At 66.5% G+C, this 19,571-nt stretch overlaps 1 protein-coding gene across 2 annotated transcripts; it reads right to left on the bottom strand.

Annotated features, from left to right (window-relative positions):
- Positions 1-3,797: 3,797 nt before the first annotated feature.
- On the bottom strand, positions 3,798-16,568 carry SLC12A9 (solute carrier family 12 member 9). Of its 2 annotated transcripts, XM_062582484.1 has the most exons (13): positions 16,328-16,568; positions 13,293-13,427; positions 12,973-13,110; positions 12,413-12,712; positions 12,022-12,129; positions 11,775-11,886; positions 11,507-11,664; positions 10,831-10,913; positions 9,566-9,690; positions 6,841-7,033; positions 6,365-6,539; positions 5,174-5,320; positions 3,798-4,983 (listed from the first exon to the last, which is right to left on the bottom strand). In XM_062582484.1, the coding sequence occupies exons 1-13, from the start codon at positions 16,524-16,526 to the stop codon at positions 4,154-4,156; spliced, it is 2,703 nt and encodes a 900-aa protein (XP_062438468.1). In that variant the 5' UTR covers positions 16,527-16,568; the 3' UTR covers positions 3,798-4,153. The 2 variants fall into 2 exon arrangements, with proteins under 2 accessions (XP_062438468.1, XP_062438469.1); XM_062582485.1 differs by lacking the exon at positions 12,973-13,110.
- Positions 16,569-19,571: the final 3,003 nt, after the last annotated feature.

Genomic DNA, 19,571 nt, shown 5'->3' with positions numbered 1-19,571 from the left:
GCAGAGAGCTGTGGCGTCCCGCTGGGGCTGGCGCCTCGAGGCGCTTGGGCACGGTGGGTGCAAGACGGGCACCTGTTGGCAGAGGTGAGGCCAGGCAGCACCGGCTCCCGATTTCCTCTGTTTGCTCCCCCTTAAATCTCTTGTGCGTGCCCCAGGGGCGACACGCGGGCAGCGGCAGCCTCTGGACCTGGCACTCCGGAGCCTGGGCACGCGGAGAGGAGAGAGGAGGCGCGAGGCCGTGGGGAGTGCTGGCTGGAGGAGCACTCAGCCCGGCACGGCCCGTGCCACGCGCCCCGGTGCCAGCACGGGCGGCTTGGACCCAGGAGCGAGGCTGGTGCAACACCTCCAACACCTCCGCGGGTGCCCATCCCGGGGGCACCCTGAGCCCTGCACCCCAAGCCCGGAGCAGGGCCTGGCGCCAGGCTGTGCCCTCATCCTCCCCCCCCCCACCACGGTGCCTGCCTCACTCCACCGTGCCCGTCCCGCGGGCCACCCCGCCGGCAGCCTCATTTTCCCCGAGATTAGCCACGGCGCAGGAGCCGCCGTGCACCGCCAGCAGGTGACAAATAAGATTTTTCCACTCTCCCGAGCACCCGGCATGGGTCTGTCATTGAAAATGCAAAGCAGCATGGTGCCGACCTCCGCTGCCCCCCCTGCCCCCCGCCAGCCCCTCGATGCCAATTCTTTGGCTGGCCAACATGCCTCCCTCCCCATGGCCACCACCCATCAAATCCCCTATAAACCATTTGCTCCCCAGATGGTGGTGCTGGGCCGAGTGGGCACCGACGGCCGCCCCGCGCTGGGCAGGAGAAGGGGGCAGCGGGTGGGCGCTGGGGCACCGTGCCGGGTGCCAGCCCAGGCTGACCCTGTGGATTTGCACCCTGCCGGCACCTGCCTCCCTCCCGGGGCCGCAGCAAGAGCCTGGCGAGGGGTCGTCGCTCGCGGGAAAAGGCTGCCTGAGAGCCGCCCCTCAGTGCGAGAAATTGCCCCGCGTGTCCCACCCCTAGCGCCCTGGCCCCGGAGGCCGCAGGGCCGAGGACGGGAGCGCCGCGTCCCCGAGCCCCCGGCCCGCGTCCCCGCCACCGCCGCCTCTCCCCTCCACTATTGTTACAGGGTTGCCTCCGCCGCTGTCTGCAAAATTAATTCGGAGGTGGAGAGGGAGAATTATGTAAAGTGTGGTTATTCTGGAGCGGCGGGGGAAGCGCGGCTGATGGCAAAGTGCCTTTTTGTGTGTTTAATATGCATTTTTTTTTTCCAGCGGTGCATTTTCAGGCGGGTAATTTGCTGTCTTTTCAGACCCCGATCAGTATCATTTCTCCGGCAATGACAGCTTTTATTTGCGCTGAAATGAATGCTGCGAAATTTCCAAGAAATAGCCAAGTCCCCGCTGTCTGCCCGCCCCCGCGGGGCCGGGGGCACAGGCACCCTCCAGTGCTGGCCCCCCGCACCACCCAGCCACCCTCTGCCCGGCGGGCACGGGCTCGCCTGGACGCACACGCGTGCACGGTTGTTTTGTGGACACCCCTGGTTCGCACCCTTGCTTGAGTGCGGTGTGCGGATTAACACCCACATGCACACGCACATGCACACACACCCCCTGTGAGCACTGCATTGCAATTTAATACACTACACACACTTGATACATGTGCGCACAAGCAGCCTCGTGTGTGCATGTGCACGTTCCCTTCCTTGTGCGTGCACACACACACTGCCTTGCATCCACGAGCCCTCCTTGTGCACACACACCCACACATGCAGCCTTGTGCATACATGAGCCCCTTATGCACACACACACACACACACACCCCTTGTGCATGCACACGCACACCTTTGTGCATACACACATGCGCACGCTCACACACATTCCCCTCTTTGTGCCCCTACATACATACAGCGCCGTGCACACACCCGTATGTGCACACGCATCGTGTGGGGCCGTGTGTGCGCGGGGAGGGAGGGACGTGGCGGGGGGACGGCTGCGCGTGCAGGCGTGCGCGGAGTGGGCACTGCCCGGCGTGCAGCTATCCACGCGCGCGCCTTCGGCTCCCTGCGCGGGCTGAGCTGGGACGCGCGTGTGCACACGCGTGTGCGTGGGCAACGCTGCATCGCAATGCAACGACCTGCGCGTGCACGGGGGCTGCCTGCCCCCCCCGGCTGGGTCCCCCCCGCCCCGGCCAGGCTGGCGCAGGCTGTGCGGTGCCCGCGCCTGGCACGGCCAAGGTTAACTCTGCCGGAGCCCGGGCTTTGCGGTGTGGGGAAGCTTTAATTTAATGAAGTGTGAGGCTTTTTATGGGCTTTTAATTACGTGGTGATAATTAACATTATAGGCCGCTGGGTCCCGCTGGTGCCCGGCTGCCCTGTGCCAGCTCCCGCCTGTTTGTAAATAAAATCACCGGGCCGCGGCGGGCAGGGTCGGGGCGACGCGTTTCCTTTCACAGCCGGGTGCCCCCGCGCCCGGCCTGGACAGGGACGTGCCAGCGCCGGGCCGCCACCAGCACCAGCCCCCCTACCTTGGTCCCCGCCAGGCAGACCCCCACCCCCGGCCTGAGGGTGCGAATTTGGGCACTGAGACCCCCCCAAACCCCCCCGCCATGGGGCCCCCAGCACTTCTCCCCCCGCGCCGGGGCTAATAGGAAGCGATCGATCACGCAGCGCCCGGGCGCGCTGCCCGCCTGCCAGGCACCTAATAGATTTATCGCCCGTCACCCAGGCAATTTCCTGCCCTCCCCTAATCAATACCGCGGGGCAGCGGGGGCAGCACCCGGGGGCGACGGCAGCAGGGGCGGGGGGCTGCTCCGGGGCAATGCTGGCTCCACCGCCTCCCCCCGCGGAGGGATGGGGCGGGGGGGGGGGAAGCGCCCTAGGGCTGCCCCATGAGTCAGAGCCCTCCCCTCCCTGCATCGTTTTCCCCCCTCCCCACCAGGATGAGGGGCCTGGACCCCCCCACCCCACACACCCAAGGGTGCCTGCAGATGAAGGGCCCTGCCAGGCCTCCCCGCAGCAGTATACGGGTGCTGGGACAGGGCAGGGGGTGCCAGAGCCCAGGGCTGGCGGTGCCAGCACCCAGCTTGCTCCCCACCACCACCCCCTCCCCGCAGCAGCGCACAGGGAGCCCAGGCGTCCGGGCTCCCCTCCCCCACCCCTTCCCGTTTAATTTTTCCTAATGAAAGGCACCGGGGATGGCGGGGAGCCGGGGCACCAAGGTCGAGGCTGCCTTTAATCAATCCCCGCTGCTGGCAGGGTGCCTGGAGGAGCCGGCGGTGGCGAGGCCGGGGCGACGCGGGAGGAAAGCGCGGCGGGTGCTGGCGGGCGCTCGGGGCCGTGCCCCACACCGCAGCAGGCGGCGCAGCCCCGGCGTTACAGCCCCGCTACCCCATTCCTGCCCAAACCCAGCTAACCGCCCTCCCGGCTCCGTGCCCACACGAGCATCCAGGCACCACGAGCGGGCACAGCTCTGCCGGCCCCCCCAGCCGCTCAGCTCTGGCCCAGCCAGGCTCCCGGACCCCTGGGTCCCCAGGGCAGGGGTGCTGCCCCTGCAGCGGGGGGGAGGCACCGGGGGTGTTGAAGGCGAGGGGGCACGTGCCCAGCTGCTACCATCTTCCACGGGTGCCACCAACCAGCCCAGCCACCCTCACTCCCACGAATCGCCCCTCGGCCTCCCCCCAAAGCCGGCTGTGACCCAAGGGCTCCAAGGGGGAGACGGATGCACCCAGCAGCCGGGACCCACCTGCCTCCCACCAGGACCCAGGTGCCCCTCGCTGCCCCGCTGCCACACCAAAGATGCACTGTTAATGCACTGACTTGCCTGGCCGGTGCCAGGGCTGTGCCCGGGTCCTGCCAGGGCAACTTTTAATTCTGTGCCACCTACCAGGGTTTTGGTACACGCAAGCACCCCCCAGCCCCGCTGTGTCCACACTGCCAGCCCCTGGCACTGCCAGGGCAGGGCACTGGCTCCTCCGGCTGGCTCACGTAAGCCAAGCAGGAGTCACTGCCAGCCGGGGGGCACCCGCAGCTGGGAGCACCCACCCCCCTGCCACGGTGCCCAGCCTCAGGCTGCTAAAGGCACTGGCTGAATGAGAACCCAGGAGTCTGGAGCGGGTACGGTGCCCATCCCTGAGCTACGAGTGCTGGGGACGGGGTCCCCCACTGTCCCCTAGAGCTGGGTGCTGGTGACGGCACTCACCCCGTGCACCAGCACTGTGGGGCCCAGGTCCCGAGTGAGCAAATCCAGGTGGTGTAGGTAGAGTGGGTACAGGCTGGTATCGGCGGGCGGCCGCGGCAGGTAGAGGAAGCGGACGGCGGGCGTGGGACTCTGCTCGAGGATGAGTTTGTTGGCGGCACAGACGTACTCATCCGAGACTTGGGTGGCGTTGGCCGGGAAGTTCACAGAGCTCTCCTCCTCGGCCAGCGCCGGCCCCCCCGGGGGCGCCCGCTGGGCTTGCCAGTGCAGGCTGACCACCGCGTCCCAGGGCACCAGCTGGATTTGGGCCTGGATGCGCAAGTCTTTGAGCAGTTGGCGCAACTTGTCCTCCTGGGCATGGGGCATGGCGCCTGCCTCCACGCAGAGGAAGAGGCGAAGGCGGGCACGGCGCCAGGCCCGCGTCATGTTCAGCACGCAGGCCATCTGGAGCAGGAAGAGGCTGCAGGTGTCGGCATAGCGGGCGCTGTCGGGGCGCAGGAGGTTGATGGGCCACACGTGGATGGAGGGTGGGGAGCTGGTGGCCCGCCGGAGCTCCCAGGCCTTGTCCAGGCTCTCCAGGTGCCGGGCCAGCAGGACGTTGCGCAGCATCTTCAAGGCGTCAGCCACGATGCCCACGTACTCCCGGGCTGAGAGGAGCTTGGGCGCCGCGGGTGCCCGCACCGGGGGGAAGCCGAGGGGCACCTCCTCGCGGGCGCTGGTGAAGGCCGGGTGCTGGGCCAGCCCATCCTGGGGCGCCGTGTCGTCGTAGAAGCCCAGCACGAGCGTGTTGGGCCGCATCCCGCCTGCCGGAGAGACCGCGCCAGCCCGGGGTGAGCGGAGAGGACGGGGAGGGCTCTGCCAGCCCACGGTGCCTCCAAGGGCTGATGTGGCCTTGGCACTGCCCACCCCACAGAGGCAGTGGGGTTGACCCACACCTGCGCCCACCCTAGGGGGTAAGGCGGGGGGGCAGCAGCTGCTACGGGCGCAACTCACCGAGGCCGGAGGTGAAGAGGAGCTGCCGGACGCCATGCCGCACCGAGGGGGCCAGCGTGAGGCTGACGAAAGCCTTGACGTTCAGCTTGTCCACCAAGCCCAGCCACGAGTCCTGCTGGGCCTGCAGCGGGTCCGAGGGCAGCGCGTCTGTGCCGGGGGCGAGACGGGCGTCAGGCCCCAACGGGGCAGGCAGGCACCCCACGCCGGGGGGGCCTCCCCTGCAGCGCCCCGGCATGGTGCTGAGCACCCCCAGCACCCACCCCTGCCCCAAACCTGTGCCCCCGTACCAGTGTCAAGCCCCATGCCAAGCCCCCTGGCCACCTGCAGCACCCGTGAGAGGTGGGGAGGTGGAATCAGGTTCTTCCAGCCAGAGTGATGAAATTATACATAAATATATAAAAAAATATATCCAGACAGCTCCCCCCCCAATTTCAGGCCATTAGTCACCATGGCAACGGCAAGGCGGGGGGAAGCATAGCCTGTGGATCTGCTGAGGGGTGGGAATGGCCACAGCAGGGCGAGGGAAAGCGGGTGAGGGAACACGCGTGTGCAAATGAACATGCGATGGGGTGCAATCACGCCTGCAGCACGGGAGCACACCTGCGGGCACGTGGCAAGGACGTGCATGGGCAAACACGTGCAATGCTATGCCGGCGTGCGCGCTAGGTGTGTACAGGTGTTCACTCGTGCGAGGGGGCGCAAAGAGGCCAGGGGTGCAGGTGCTGTGCGCGCACACCACTGCCGACGCACGCAGGAGCTGTGCGCGCACACGCAGGGACAGATGTGTGAGCACACACGCATGCAAGCACGCGTGTATACCTATGTGTGTGCGTGAGGCCTGGGAGAAACACAAGCCACCTATGTCCACCACACCGTGCCAAGCCCAAGCTGCCACAGGTGTGCCCAAAGTGCTGACATTTCTCCCCCATGTCCACAGTGCCCAGCTGGGAGATGGGCACCAGCGATGCTCCAGCACCCTGGAAAACGACCCCAACTTCAGTCCCCTTGCCCAGAGGTGGGAAGGACGGGCACAGCCCCACCTGCCCTTGTCCAGGACAGCAGTGAGCACCCCAAGGGGCATCACCTGCTGCCCTGCAGCCAGCCGGGCCCTGCTGCCCCAGGGACTTTGTGACCCCGCAGGGAGGGGTGGTGGCAGGCAGCTGGTACCCCGGGGAAGGGCCAAGCGCTCACCTAAGTCCTGCAGCTCCACGTGGCCCAGGACGTAGAGGCCGCTCTTCTTGAGGTCGTTGATGAAGTCAATGAGGCGGGCGCTGCCCCGCGGGTTCTGTACCATCAGCAGCATCTGCGGGCGCCAGAACTTGACGTGGTCCTTCCGCACGTCCAGCATCAGCAGGTACTTCCGCACCTGGCCAGAGGGAGAGCAGAGGCGTCAGGAGCATGCACCACACCGGGCAGCCCTCCCGCAAGCAGTGACGTTCAGGAGCTCTGCTTTCTTTAACAACCTGCACCACGGGAATGCCAGCCCCAAGGAAATGCCGCTCAAGGAAGAGATGGCAGGAGGCTGTCGCCACCCCCAAGGCGAGCACTGGGCAGATGCCCAGGGGGCACAAGCCCTGGTGTTGCCAGCTCTCTGCCACGCATGGTGCGAGGCAGGCAAAGGGCCAGCAGAGGAGGTCAAGGCAGTAGGCACGGCTGGCACAGCTCACCTGGTGGAAGATGAGGGCCTGGCTGATATAGCCCCAAGTGCTGCTGGGCGAGAGGTAGTGGAGGGCGAGGAGGAGGAGGAGGAGGAAGCCCAGGCTTGCAGAGGCTGACACAGGGCTGATGAGGAACATCATGACACAGCAGCCCGCAATGCCCAGCAGGCACGTGTGCCAAGTGAAGTACCGGAAGGTGGGCCTGGAGCAAGGAGAAAAGGCATTCGTTACCGCCTGGGCTGCCGTGCCCGCCGCAGGGCAGGCACAGCGACAGCAGGAGCAGAAGCAGCAGGAGGCTGCGCCAAGGTCAGACCAGCCACCCCCAGTGAACCTGTTGTGCCAACCTAGGCACGTCAGGCACCCCAGATGCCTCCGGCGGAGGGCACAGCCCTGCCTGATACCCCCCCCAGTCCAGGCACTGCTGTGGTACCCATCGGGAGCTGGCTGCCCCACTGCTGCTGGCTGAAAGCAACTGGGAATGGGGCCTGAGGTCTCCCGTTAGCAGAGCGGGGAGCACCTTGCAGGCGGGAGCTCAGCAAAAACGAGGCCCTTAGCTCAGGGCTTCACGCCATCCGCTTCATGCCAGCCAGACAGATGGGCTACAGGCAAACTCCAGCGGACAGGCGGGCACAGGGAGCTGGCATTTCCTCCATCCTCACCAGTGGCACTGGTGGGTACAAAGCCCTGGGCATTCGACTGTGCTTGGCTGGCCAAGGAAAGCTCCCACGGGGAGCGCCAGGCTGCAGAGGGCATCGTTAGCTAATTACACAGGGGGTAACAAGATGCTCTCCAGCACTGCCAGCTAATCCTGCGTCCTGGCTGCCCCACACCATGTTGGGGGGTGGCACAGGTACATTGCACAGTGCCAGAGCCGCTTTCTGAAGCCCCTTTGCCCACCAAGGGCAGCCAGCTCTCCACGCTGTGCCCAGGGCATCCCGGCCCAGCCGGCACACAGGGCGGCCGGGCATGGAGGAAGAGGCTCCCAGCGGCACCGCTCTCCGGCAGGCCTGCCCGCTGCACGCCCCCTCCGTGTGCCCGCCTTCCCCCCTCTCCCTAACGGCACCTCATCACAGCATGCATTTGGGCTGGGCAGAGAAATGGCAATTTTTACCTCAATCAGCCCCCTTTCGCCGTGCCGTCACTGCTGGCAGTAGAGCCGGCAGCCTGGCAACACCACAACAGGGCCCCCAGCAAGGGCACCCAACCCTCCGTGTCCCTCCGAGGGCAACTGGGAACGGGATTGGTGCCACAGAGAAGCAGGGTCAGAGGAGTGCAGGGGGTGCAGGGGGTGGGGAGCACAGCGTACCCCGCTGTTGTAGGGCAAACACTTTGTGCCAGCAGGGCGCAGAGGCAAGGTGGTACCTACCCCGGCCCTTGGGGACCCTCTTGCTACCCGCCCTGGCTAAAGGGGGTAACCTGAGGCAGGGAGGACGTTCATGAGGACGGGGTCTGGGGACGGGCACGGCCTGCGGGAGCCACGGGGTGCCAGGGAGCGCGTGGCAGCACCAGCAGCCGGGCGCAGCGGCTCAGCCTGGCGCAGGGAAGCAGAGGCGGGGAGGCGAGAAGCTGTTATTTTCTCTAATTGTTGTTTTTGCTGAAAGGTAATTAAAATCCTTTTCCGCTGCGCTTGATGGAGACCTCAGCACGGGGGGGGGGGGGGGGCTGGGGGGGGGCACAGCAGGGGCCATTAGAGAGCGGGGTGGGCGAAGGTCCCTTTGCCAGCCAGCTGCAGCAGCATCCTCCCCACCAGGCACCGCTCGTGCCCCATCCGTGCCTGGCCAAGAGGGCAACTGGGGAGGCCAAGCCCCAACCCGGCACAGACACCAGCTCTCCCTCGGGACTGGGGCACTCTCAGGGACACGCCGCCCTGCTGCACCCTCCGGCAGCGCCACCCAGCCCTGCTGGGCACCACCGCTGCCCCCAGATCGGCACGGGCAGCGCCTCGCACCTCGGGCAGCGCACACCGCACTGGTCCCACAAGCGGGAACCGGCACGGCGCCATCCCCTCCGGGTAGTCCCTGCTCTCAGGCAGCACTCGCGTCGCCAGGGCGCGGCGATAGGGACCGGGGGAACACGGACTGATCGGGCCGGGGGGGGGGGGGGAGCCGTGCGCAGCTCAGCGGCAAGGCGCGAGGCAGACGAGGCTTCCCCGAATCACCCTGCTGTGTCCCCGCAGGGGTACGGGCAGCTCTGCCAGGCCAGGCCCAGGCCAGGGCAACCCTGGCCACCCCAGATTAGGGCTGCTTGTCACACACACTTATCCTTCCTGGAAGATCTCTCCTCCTCCCCCCTGCCCAGGATCTCCCTCCTCCCCTTCCCGCGTTAGTTTAATTAGCACTAATGGAAAGTGGGCTCCATCACTGCTTGGCAAGCTGCCTGGGGGATGCCGGGCGGGCACAAGCTATAAATTACCTCCTCCGGAAAGCCTAGGGGGAGGGGGCGGCTGGTACCCGGGTGATGCTGGATGCATGGATATCTCCTCAATAAAGCAGTGCCAGGCAGGGGGACGCACGGTGCCAAGCCAGTGCCATGCTGGGACATGCTCCCTCCTCTGTCCCAAGGGAAGGGGGTGTCTCTGCCCTTCTGTTAAGCCCAGGAGAGGGGCTGCTCTGCATCTCTGTCCCACTGAGGGGCAGCGCTCATGGCTCGATGGCACTGGAGCTGCAGATGGACTGATGGATGGATACCCACCCAGCATCTCAGAGTAGCCTCCCTCCCCTGCACCAATGGGTACCTGAAGTTGGGGGCTGACGCCCACTCCAGTGCCAGGCAGGCCAGGTTAACAGTAGCGTAAACCAAGAGGAAGAAGGTGGTGACGACCCCCGCAATGGTGTTGAGCTTCCCGGAGAAGAGCACCAGCTGCAGAGAGCACAGGGGGCAAAGTTTGAATGCAGCCAGTGGCCTGTGGGACAACATCCACGGCACTCTCCTGAGCCAGCCCTGCCAGCCTTGTGTGCCCCACAGCAACCTTGCTGCCCATCCTGCCAGCCTCCCAGGGCATCAAGGACCAGACTTCACCTCCACAGAGGTGGGCACCACTTTGTGCCACTGCACCCTGCACCCCCTTGCCTGCAGCCACCACAGAAACGCATATGAGCAACCTGCTCACTGCCACCGCTGCCCGACTGCCCCCCGAGCGAGCCCTGGGACTGGCGTGAAGGAGGCGTTTCCACGCAGCCGCGCGCCACGCTGGGCAGGAATTTCCCATGCCAGGAGGGGACAGCCCAGTGCAGAAGGTGGGCAGGGTGCATGTGCAGTGCCTGGCTACCCACCTACGCACCCGACGGCCACAGGCTGCCAATCGCAGCCGCGCGGCTTTTGGCTCACCGGGAGTTAACAGCAAGGCTCAGCGGTAACGGATCCCCCACCAGGAACGCTCGCAGCCCCCCGCCCCCACCCTCGGCCATTTGCTGCGATTTATCCATTTATCCTTCAGTCATCCGCTCGGGGAGGAAAAGGTCACTGCAGGCAGGGCCCACGTGCATGGGGCTGAATCTGCTCCCCCCTTCCAGCCTTGGAGGTGCCCCCCAGGGCAGGGGGTGGGGTGGGGGGCAGCACTCCCCACCCGTCTTGCCCCAAATGCCTCCCTAATGCTGGACAGTTATCTCCCTCCTGTTCCATGTCTTCCAGCAGCCACACAGTGCTCCCCACTCCCACCCTCCAGTCTGCCTGGTACCCCATGCTTCAGCTGCCCCTCAGCTCTGCTATGCCTGCCCTGGCTGCTCCCAGTCCCACCACAGAGCACGGGGCTGTTAGGGAGGAGAGGCACCAGGCTGCGGGCACAGCCGTGGGGTGGGGGCAGCTCCCCCTTTGCTCAACAACACAGCTTGGCTGGGGGAACGTGCCTGGCAACACTAGCGGTGCCAGGGCCTGGCTCCGTAATGCCCAGCCCAGGAGCCAACCCACCTTCATCTGGTGGCACTGGGAAAAGGAACACCACAGGGCACGCCTGTGGTAGGCAAGACCCAAGTGAGTAGGCACCGTAACGGACAAACTCACCTGCACCAACAGCCAGGAGAGGATCACAGCCATGACGGGGTTCCCACTGGCAGATGTCTTCTTGGCGAGCGCCAGCGCCCGGCCTGTGGACAAAGGGGAAGCAGAGCTAAGGCAAGCACACAGGCACCAGCGGGCACTCATGCCACCTGAGCCGCAAGCCAGGAGTCCTGCCCCCACACTGGGCACCAACACCACTGCATACGGACAACGCACTGCCTGCATCTCCGCAGCCCGGCTGGCATGCAGGCATGCACCCAAGCCGACAACGCCAGTGAGTGCGCCCCAGACTGCAGATGGGGTGTACAGTTGGCAACTGGCACCCTCGTACCACCTCCCTCAGGGAGGAGCAGCTGTGCCATTGGGTGCCAGTCCAGCCTACAGTGGTTGCCCCCCACTCTGGGTACTACAAATAAGACTCCCTGGGCACAAACCCCTAAGTAGCCAACCCTGCACCCGTGCAGGGCAACGAAGACTGGGCATCACCACAGGGAAATGGGACAATTGCAAGCCAGACTCAGGACCCTAGACACTGTATCCTCCAGAATGGGCACATGCCAACCCACAAAATGTCACCCTCAAACCAGAAAGAAGACTCCCTGGTTCCAGGGCTGGTCCCAGTCAGTAACAACTCTCTGGGTAGACTCTGGATGGTGCCAGTGTGCCCTAGGCAACTCACCGAAGAGATCATCCCGGGCCAGGGCATAGAGGATGCGGGATGCCCCGATGAGGTTGCTCATGGCTGCGGAGAGGGTAGCAGCGTAGATCCCCACTGTGACCAGGGGTGGGAAGATGCTGATATCACGTAGGAAGCCATAATCTTTCTGCAGGAGGGTTCTAGAGAGGTACATGGACATGCTGGCACCCACATCAGCCCATGCCAGCATACCCTGGCACTAGGCATACCTGGGCACCAATGACCCTGATGTGGGAACAAGCTGCCATACCTGTTGCAGGTGGCACACATGAGGAAAGCCAACAAGTTGTAGACGAGGTAGGTGAAGAGCACGGCGGAGATGGTGCCCCGTGGGATGGAGTAGCTTGGGCGCTTCAGGTCCCCTGCAGGCAGGAGCAGGCAGCATTAGAAGCCTGCAGGCACAGCCCTCCTTGGTCTCCTCCAATTCCACTGCCCAGTTGTGGCTCCTACTCCTCACCCCTGGTATCACCCACCCCTGACACCTTTCCTCTTCTTACCCGACATGTTGGAGCCTGCCATGATGCCAGTGCAGCCGTTGAACATCACCGCAAAGACAGAGCTGAAACTCATCATCTGCCCTGTGGTGTAGTCCACACCGTACCCACCTGCAGGACACATGGGTACACACTGCAATGAGCTGTATGGGGTGGCACAGCCCTGCCATATACCCTCTCCTCAATGCTCCCTGGGCCCAGACAATAGCCACCATGGAATAAACTACGTCTGGCACCTGCTTTGTGTCTGCAGGCTCTCCCCTTCCATGTCCCTGCTGACATGGAGGTGCTAGGCCTTGGGACAGTGCCACTCCTCTCTGGCCTGACAGGTAGGATTAGGGCACATGTATCATGGCAGGTACCATGGCCAGGGCTGGGAAAAGCCATTCCTCACCACCCAGGTTATCTCGCAGAGTAGTGAACGAGAAGCCTGTGAAGAAGCCGTCCTCAGTCTCTGAGCTGTTGAAGTGTGGCAGGTGAATGGGCACCCCGATGGGTCGCGTGGCGAAGAAGCTGATGAGGATGGTGCCCAGCACACCCGCGACGATAAGGAAGATGAGGAAGGTGGCTTTGGCATAGATGGAGGCACCCACGAGGCACACCACGAGGCACAGGGCAAGCAGGATGGTGCCGTAGAGCAGCTCGTACCAGTAGCTCTGGGGCAGGATGTGGACGCCTGTGCCCACTTTTTGCCCTGGGCAGAGAGATGAGTCGGGATTAGCTAAGTTCAGAGCAGTCATCACCTGGAGCTGAGAGCCACCAGCTTCATGCCATGCATAAGGGGCACCAAATCAACAGCGAGGGGTAGAGGCCTGGGTGAGCCATGCCAGCTACATAAAGCACCATGCCCCAACTCTGTGCCATGCACCCACCTTGGCAAGCCTGACAGGGTGCTTGAGCTGCTTGGGGAGGGGATCCCCACTGCCCTCTGCCACCATGCACCTGGGTGCTTACCAGGTGGCACTCCAAAGCTGTCCACAACTGCCTCCACCAGCCCCAGCACGTAAAGGGCACTGCCACACACATTGGCCAGGAAAAACATGATCCCGATGCTACCTCCAAATTCTGGGCCCAGGGCACGGCTGATCATATCTTGTCTAAGTCAAGGAAAGATGCCAATAACCCAAACCAATGCCCACAAGCACCCTTGGGTCTCCCTATCACCCTCAGGTCAGAGCAGTTGCAGTCCCAACATGGCACCCCAGCCACTTCTGGGTTGTCACTCAATTTTGGCTTGTTCCCCGCACCCCAGCAACATCCACAGCAAAGGATACAGTAGGCTCCTCCAGCATCCAGTGCCCCATTGGTGGCGATGGCACACACAGACAGCACCGTCATGCCTATGATGAAGTAGGCCACTGCAAACATGGCCAGAGCTTGGTACAGTCCAGCGTGACCCACCACAAACCCTGCCAAGGACCGAGTAGAGACCAACATCTCTGTTAGCTGAGCACAGACCACCCCATAATCTCCCGAGCAGAGCCAGGGCCTGCAGGCACAGCCATCCCCCAGACCTAGCATCTGGACCGTGTGCTGGTGGGAGCACACGGGTTGCTCCCACTCCCATGCCCACATCTCCCCCCCAGACATCCCACCCCTTCCCTGCTGGAGCTGAGACTTCCTCACTCTGCGCCACCTGTGGAGATCCCATGGTGGGGCAGGGATGCACCAGGAGGCAGAGCTGCTCCATGATACATGTATGCCAATCATGACCTGGCCCCATGACATGCCAACCGAGGCATGGCACACCAGCCCTCAAGGAGGCTGAGGAAGAAGATCAGCTGGCACAACAGGCAGTTGTGATGCCCACAGGTGTGTGCCCATGCTTGTATCACCACCCATGGTGATACCCACAGGCAGCCCTTCTGGCACCCCGAGTTGTCTGTGCCCTCCACCTTGCCCCTTTGCCATCCTGCTGCTCTGCCAGGATCAAGGCCTGGTGTACCCTCTGCACAGGCAGCTCAGAGTTGGGCACACGGAGAGTGAACAAGCAGGGAGAGGGGAGGTGGCAGGCTGGCACAGGGCAGGGGAACCTGCAGCAATCCCTGGGTGCTGCCAGGGGGAGGCAGGGACCTCCGTGTCCTGCTGCCAGCCTCACTGGGCAGTGGGTCCTCTGCCCTTTCCCCAGCTTTGGCACTTGGAAGTGATGGGGGTAAAGCAGAGTGAGGACAAGTCCAAAGGGCCCCAGTGGGTGCCCTCCCCCAAGGGCACAGGACCACAGAGAGCCAGAGGGCAGCACTAGAGCGTGGCACAGGGATGGAGAGCCCCAGGACGAACCGTGGGCACGCACCCCCCGCTCTACCTGCTGCCCTGAGCCCATGCATCACAGACAAGCCTCTCATTTTGGGGGTCTGTGGCACAGGGCACCCCCCGGCACCAAGCCCCCCTCCTGCTCCAGGCACGGCCCCACTGGGCAGCGAGTGCTTGGCACCACTGAGTTTTGTATTCCTTGTTTGCTTGCTGCGAAGCAGGAAGCAAAAGCAGCTCTGGATGCCAGCCAGAGCTGGCACTTCCCAGCCCACCCTGAGCCCCTCGGGCACGGCAGGGTGCCCGGAGGCCCCGTGGCTGGCACCCCAGCACCGGAGGGAGGGCAGTCCCTGCCGACGGCCTTGCCCCGGGTGGCGACAGCGCTGTGGGAAGTGAGTCAGGCCCGGCCACTCCGGCAGGCAGGAAGGAGCCGCCTGAGGTTGTCGCAAGATGCCCTATCTCGGCCACAAGAACGGCCGCAGAGTTATCCGCGGCGGGAGGCCGCCCGGGGACGGCCCGCGGCAAACGCGTGCCCCAGCGAGCCCCCACGGAGCCAGCGCTCCGCTGAGCGGGCTGGATTTTGGGGCACCCCTGGTGCTGGCCGGGGGGCGGGGGGGGGGAGCAGGAACGAAGGGGGCCAGGCAAAGCCAAGCCAGGGGAGGCAGGAGGGGCTGGCAGAGCCCAGAGAGCGGAGGGTGCGTTCGGGGCGTGCTGGAAGGGGTCAGGGCTGCCGGGAGGGGGGCTGCCCACGTGGCCCGGCGGGTTCAGCGCCGCGGCCTTGGCGGGCCGGTTCCTCTTGCCGGCAGCTCCCCTCCTCCTCGGCTCCGCACTTCCCTTCCTGCGCCGGCCCCGCAGGCTCCGGGCGCCGCCGGCCCTGGCGTGGGGCACCCCCGCGATGCTGCAGGGTAGAGGGCTGGGGGAGGAGGGGGGCAGAGCTTCTGCCAAACTGGGATGAGGCAGCAGGGGGTGGAGGTTGGGGGGAAGCGAAGGATGCATGAGACAAGCTGTGCCCCCACCCCACAGCTCGGGGTGTCCCGTGGGGATGGGGAAGGGGGCTCGTGGCCCCACAGGGGCTGCCAGGGCCCCCCAGCCCGCCCAGGCACACAGCCAGCTCCCGCCCCAGGCTTTCCGTGGGCGGAAAGCGAAAGAGGAAAAGCCTTCCCCATTCCTGAGATGCCAGGCGGACGCTGCCCGCCCCAGGCCTCTGGCTGCCCCGGCCAGGCCGGGGGCATCGCCCCTCCCACGGCCCCCCAAAGGACGCCCACCTTCCCCGGGCCATGCCCAGTCTGCCCCTCTCTCCCCACCTAGTCCTCCCAGGGCGCCCACTAACAGCCTCATAACACAGACTGGGGGCCAGCTGAGACCTAGCCTGCCCCAAACCGCACCTCTGAGGGGAGGGGACAGTGGGGGCCCAGGGGCTTCAACAGCCGGATCCCAGATGGGGGGAAACCGGGAAGGCACGCAGGTCCCAGGTGGGGGACACCAGGGTCCCGCCCTGGGGGTCCTGGTGGGGGATGCTTGGGGCACAGCAGGGTCCTGCCCCGGGACGGTGCAAGGGGCTTGTACGGGGGACAGAGAGTGCACTGGGAGGTCACTAGGATGCCTCACTGGGGTCCAGCAGGAGCCCCGGACTGGAGGGGTCTTGGGGGGGCACTGGGGCTCCACACTGGAGAGGAGTCTGGGGTGTGTGGGGGGTGTTGCTGAGAGGGCACCTGGACTCCAGACTAAGGTGAAGGTATGGGGGCACCGGGCCTGGAGGGCCCCTGGGGGGGCACTGGAGGGACTCCGGGGCCCCAGCCTGGCACTGGAACTCTAGACTGGTAGGATCCCAGGGCCTCAGACTGGGGGCACTCCGAGGCCGGGGGGGGGGGAGTGGTCACTGGGAGGACACTCTGGGCCCCAGACTGGAGGGCTCGGGGGCGCGGGGGGGGGGGGGCACTGGGAGGACTCGAGGCGGCAGACAGGGCAGCACTGGGCCGGGGAGGGGGGAGCTCGGGGGGCCCGGGGCCGCAGCCTGGGCAGCCGGGGCGGGGGGGGGGAGCCGGGTGCCGGCGGCACTCACCGAGGCGCAGGAAGAGGACGACGCTGAACATGGAGAGCAGCGTGGGCACCACGACGCCCAGGAAGGTGGGCAGCTTGCGGGGGGCGGCGGAGGCGGCGGCGCGGGCCCGGCCGCGGGCCCTCTCCCGGCCGCGCTCCTCCTCGCCCGAGCCGCCGCACAGGCGGTACGTGAGCAGCGCGCTCCGCTCCGAGCTCGCCATGGCCCGGCCCGGCCCGGCCCGCTGCGGTGCCGGCCCCGAAACGCGCCCGGCCTGGCCGCCCGCCGCCGCCCCGTCGCGGCCCGCCCCGCCCCGCCCCGCCCCCGACGGCTCGGCCCCGCCCCCGAGGTCGCCCCGCCCCTGCGGGCTCGGCCCCGCCCCGCCGTTCTGCTCCGCCCCCTCCCCCTTAGCTTGGCCCCGCCCCCGAGGACCCCCCCCCCCCACCTTGCGCTGCCCCCCCCATCCCCTCGCAGGCCCCAGACCCGACACCCCAGTACTGGTCCCCGCACCCCCGACCTCGCCCCGCGCCCTGACGCCGCCCCTCAGGCCCCCCCAGCCTGGCGCTCTGGTAATGACCCCGCACCCCCCGCGTCACCCCCCCAAAGCAGAGCCCCCAGCCCCCAGAGTCACCCCACAGCCAGCGCCCCAACACTGACACCTGCACCCCTAGACTGACCCCAGACACCTTGATACTGACTGTCCTGCACCCCCTACAGGCACCCCAAACCCCAGACACACTGACACCCACCCCCACACCCCCGTACTAACCCTTGCACCCCAAACTCCCCAGCACCACAGACACCCCGACCCTGCCCCCTGCCCGCAGCGGGTGAGGACCCTGCGATGCAGCATCACCCCATCGCCCCAGGCTGCCTCCAGCACCCCCGTCTGGGGTACCCCTCCATCCCAGCGTTGCGACACCCCCATGCTGGGGCCCCGACCCCCCCTCCTGCAGCCTGGGCAGCACGGAGCACCCACGGGCACTGGGGAGGGAGGGCGCCCCAGCAGCGTGGGCAGGGAGGGGGCCGGGGCAAGCTGCGCGGAGACGGGGGGTGAGGACGGGGGTCCCCGCGCCCTCCCGCGGTGCCAAGTCCCTGTGCCCCACAGCCAGGCCGTCGCCGTTAGCGGGACCCGTGCCCCGGCCCGGTTCCCAGAGCGGGGCCCCCGCCGGTGCCCGCCGGGCTCTGCTGCCCACACCAATTACCGGACAACTGGGCCCCCGGGCCCCGCGTGCCACCGTGTCGGATCCACCAGGGCCCCGGGGTCCCGCTGCCGCCACCGGCCCGGGGACGGCTGAGAGCCTCGCCAATTAGGTTAATGGGGTTGGCACAGGCACTGGGGGCCGGGGCGGGGGTGGCACAGGCAGTGCCGTGGGACCGGGGGCAAGTGTCCCGCTGGCGTCACTCGGCATGGGGAGGTGCGGGTGACCCCACCGCCCGCGCTAGCCCGGGCATCTCCATCAGCCGGTGCCGGCTTCGGGTGGGAAAAAGTTGGTCCCGTGGCCCATGCCCACATCACCTGGCCAAAGGGGGGCAATTCGGGCAGCGCCACCGGGGCACCCAGTGGCGTGGGCCATCCCCATAGCCCTCTCCATTGGAGGCGACCAGGCATGGGGACGCTCCCCGGGGTATGGTGGCACCTGCCCCTTCTTTGCTGCCCCCCTGACTTCCCCATACCCAGGGGACCCGGTGCTGTGGGGCCAAGGAGGAGCGGGCAGGGTGCCCGTGGCAGCGGGGTAGGCGAGGGGGCCGCCCCTCAGCTGGCAGCGGAGGCAGGGGGCCGGGGCCGAAATGGGAGCGCAACGTGGGCCCGCAACTTTCATCTCGGCCGGGGCCTGTCGCGGTGCCAGCGGGTGCCCGCGCCCGCAGCCAGCGCTGTGCCTTTGATGTGCCACTGAAGCGGCATTGTCGGCCCTGCTGGCACCACTGGGGCCGGGGGGGGGGGGGTGGGCAGGGGAGCGCGGCACGGCCAGGGCTGCTGGCACGGAGGCACCCGCCGCTCCTGGATGGAGACGGGCGTGGGTGCACCCCGAAGAGGCATGGGCACCTGGGCACCCGCTGCCCCTAACTGGGATGGAGATCTGCGTGGGCACCCCCCCCCCCCCCGAAAGGGTATGAGGACACGGGCAGCCCTTGCCCCCTAATAGAGACAGAGATGGGAACATGGACACCCCTTGCCCCATAGCAGGGATAGAGAGGGAGGCATGAACACATGGGGACCTGGGCACCCCCTTCCTCCTAACACAGACAAAAATGCCCCTAACAGGGATGGAGAGCGGCACAGGCACCTTTTGCCCCCGAAATGCACATGGGGGCACGGGCACTTCCTAACAGGGGTGCAAACAGTGACAGGGGTCCCCAAACGGGCAGTGGGGACCCAGGCAGCTGCTGCCCCTCAAAAAGAGCTGAAATGGGCACTTGGGCATCAGGGATTAGCAAAGGAGGGGAGAGGGGGGCATGAGCACCCCCAAAAGTGTGGGGAAAATGCCATGCCAAGCTATGAACCTGGAGGCAAGCGGGGGGGGGACCCTCTCCAGCTACATGGGTGGGTGGCACCCCACTTCCTAGAGTCCCCATAGCCCAGGGGGTGATGGCACGAGAGAGGGGCACATTTGCCCCATAGACCCCCCCCCAGTCCCCTACCCCCCTTTCCACAATCTCTGCCTCGCCACTTCTTGCCCGCTCACCCGCCCGCCTTTAAAGTGCCCGGCGCATCCCACGCCCGCCCCGAGGCCCCTCGCGTCCATCGCGGAGCAGCGCCAACGCCGGTGCGTTCCCACTCGCTTAACGCCCCCTCCCGCCCCCTCTCCCCCCCCCCCCCGCCCAAACCCCCCTCTCCTTGGCCAGCCCCACTCCCAGCTGGCCCCCTCCCGGGGCCCGCGGCCGGGCGAGGGGGGCACGGGCAGCCGGGCAGCGGGCAGGGGAGGAGGGAGGGTGGCGCGGCCGAGATTGGCGTGAAAATGATCAAGGGCCGCGGGCAGCGCCGGAGCGCAGGGCCCGTCTGATGCTGCCCGCCCGGAGGCCCCGTCGAACAAAGGCGGCATTGAGGCCGCGGCTGCGCCCCCCCCCCCCCTCCTCCCGCCCCCCCCCCCCCCCCCCCCCCCCCCCGAGCTGGCATCTTGGCGCGACATTAATGAACTCGCCTGTTTGCGCTCTCCTGGCCTCTCTCTCCTCCCACCGCCCGGGGGACACCGTATATATCCGCCTCTCCTTGCCCGCCCCGGGCACTTCGGGGGCTCCCCCCTGCTGCCCCCCTCGCCCGCCGAGG

Source organism: Rhea pennata, chromosome 9, assembly GCF_028389875.1.
Source record: "Rhea pennata isolate bPtePen1 chromosome 9, bPtePen1.pri, whole genome shotgun sequence".
Lineage (NCBI taxonomy): Eukaryota > Metazoa > Chordata > Aves > Rheiformes > Rheidae > Rhea > Rhea pennata.
This window is presented reverse-complemented; position numbering and strand designations above follow the sequence as displayed.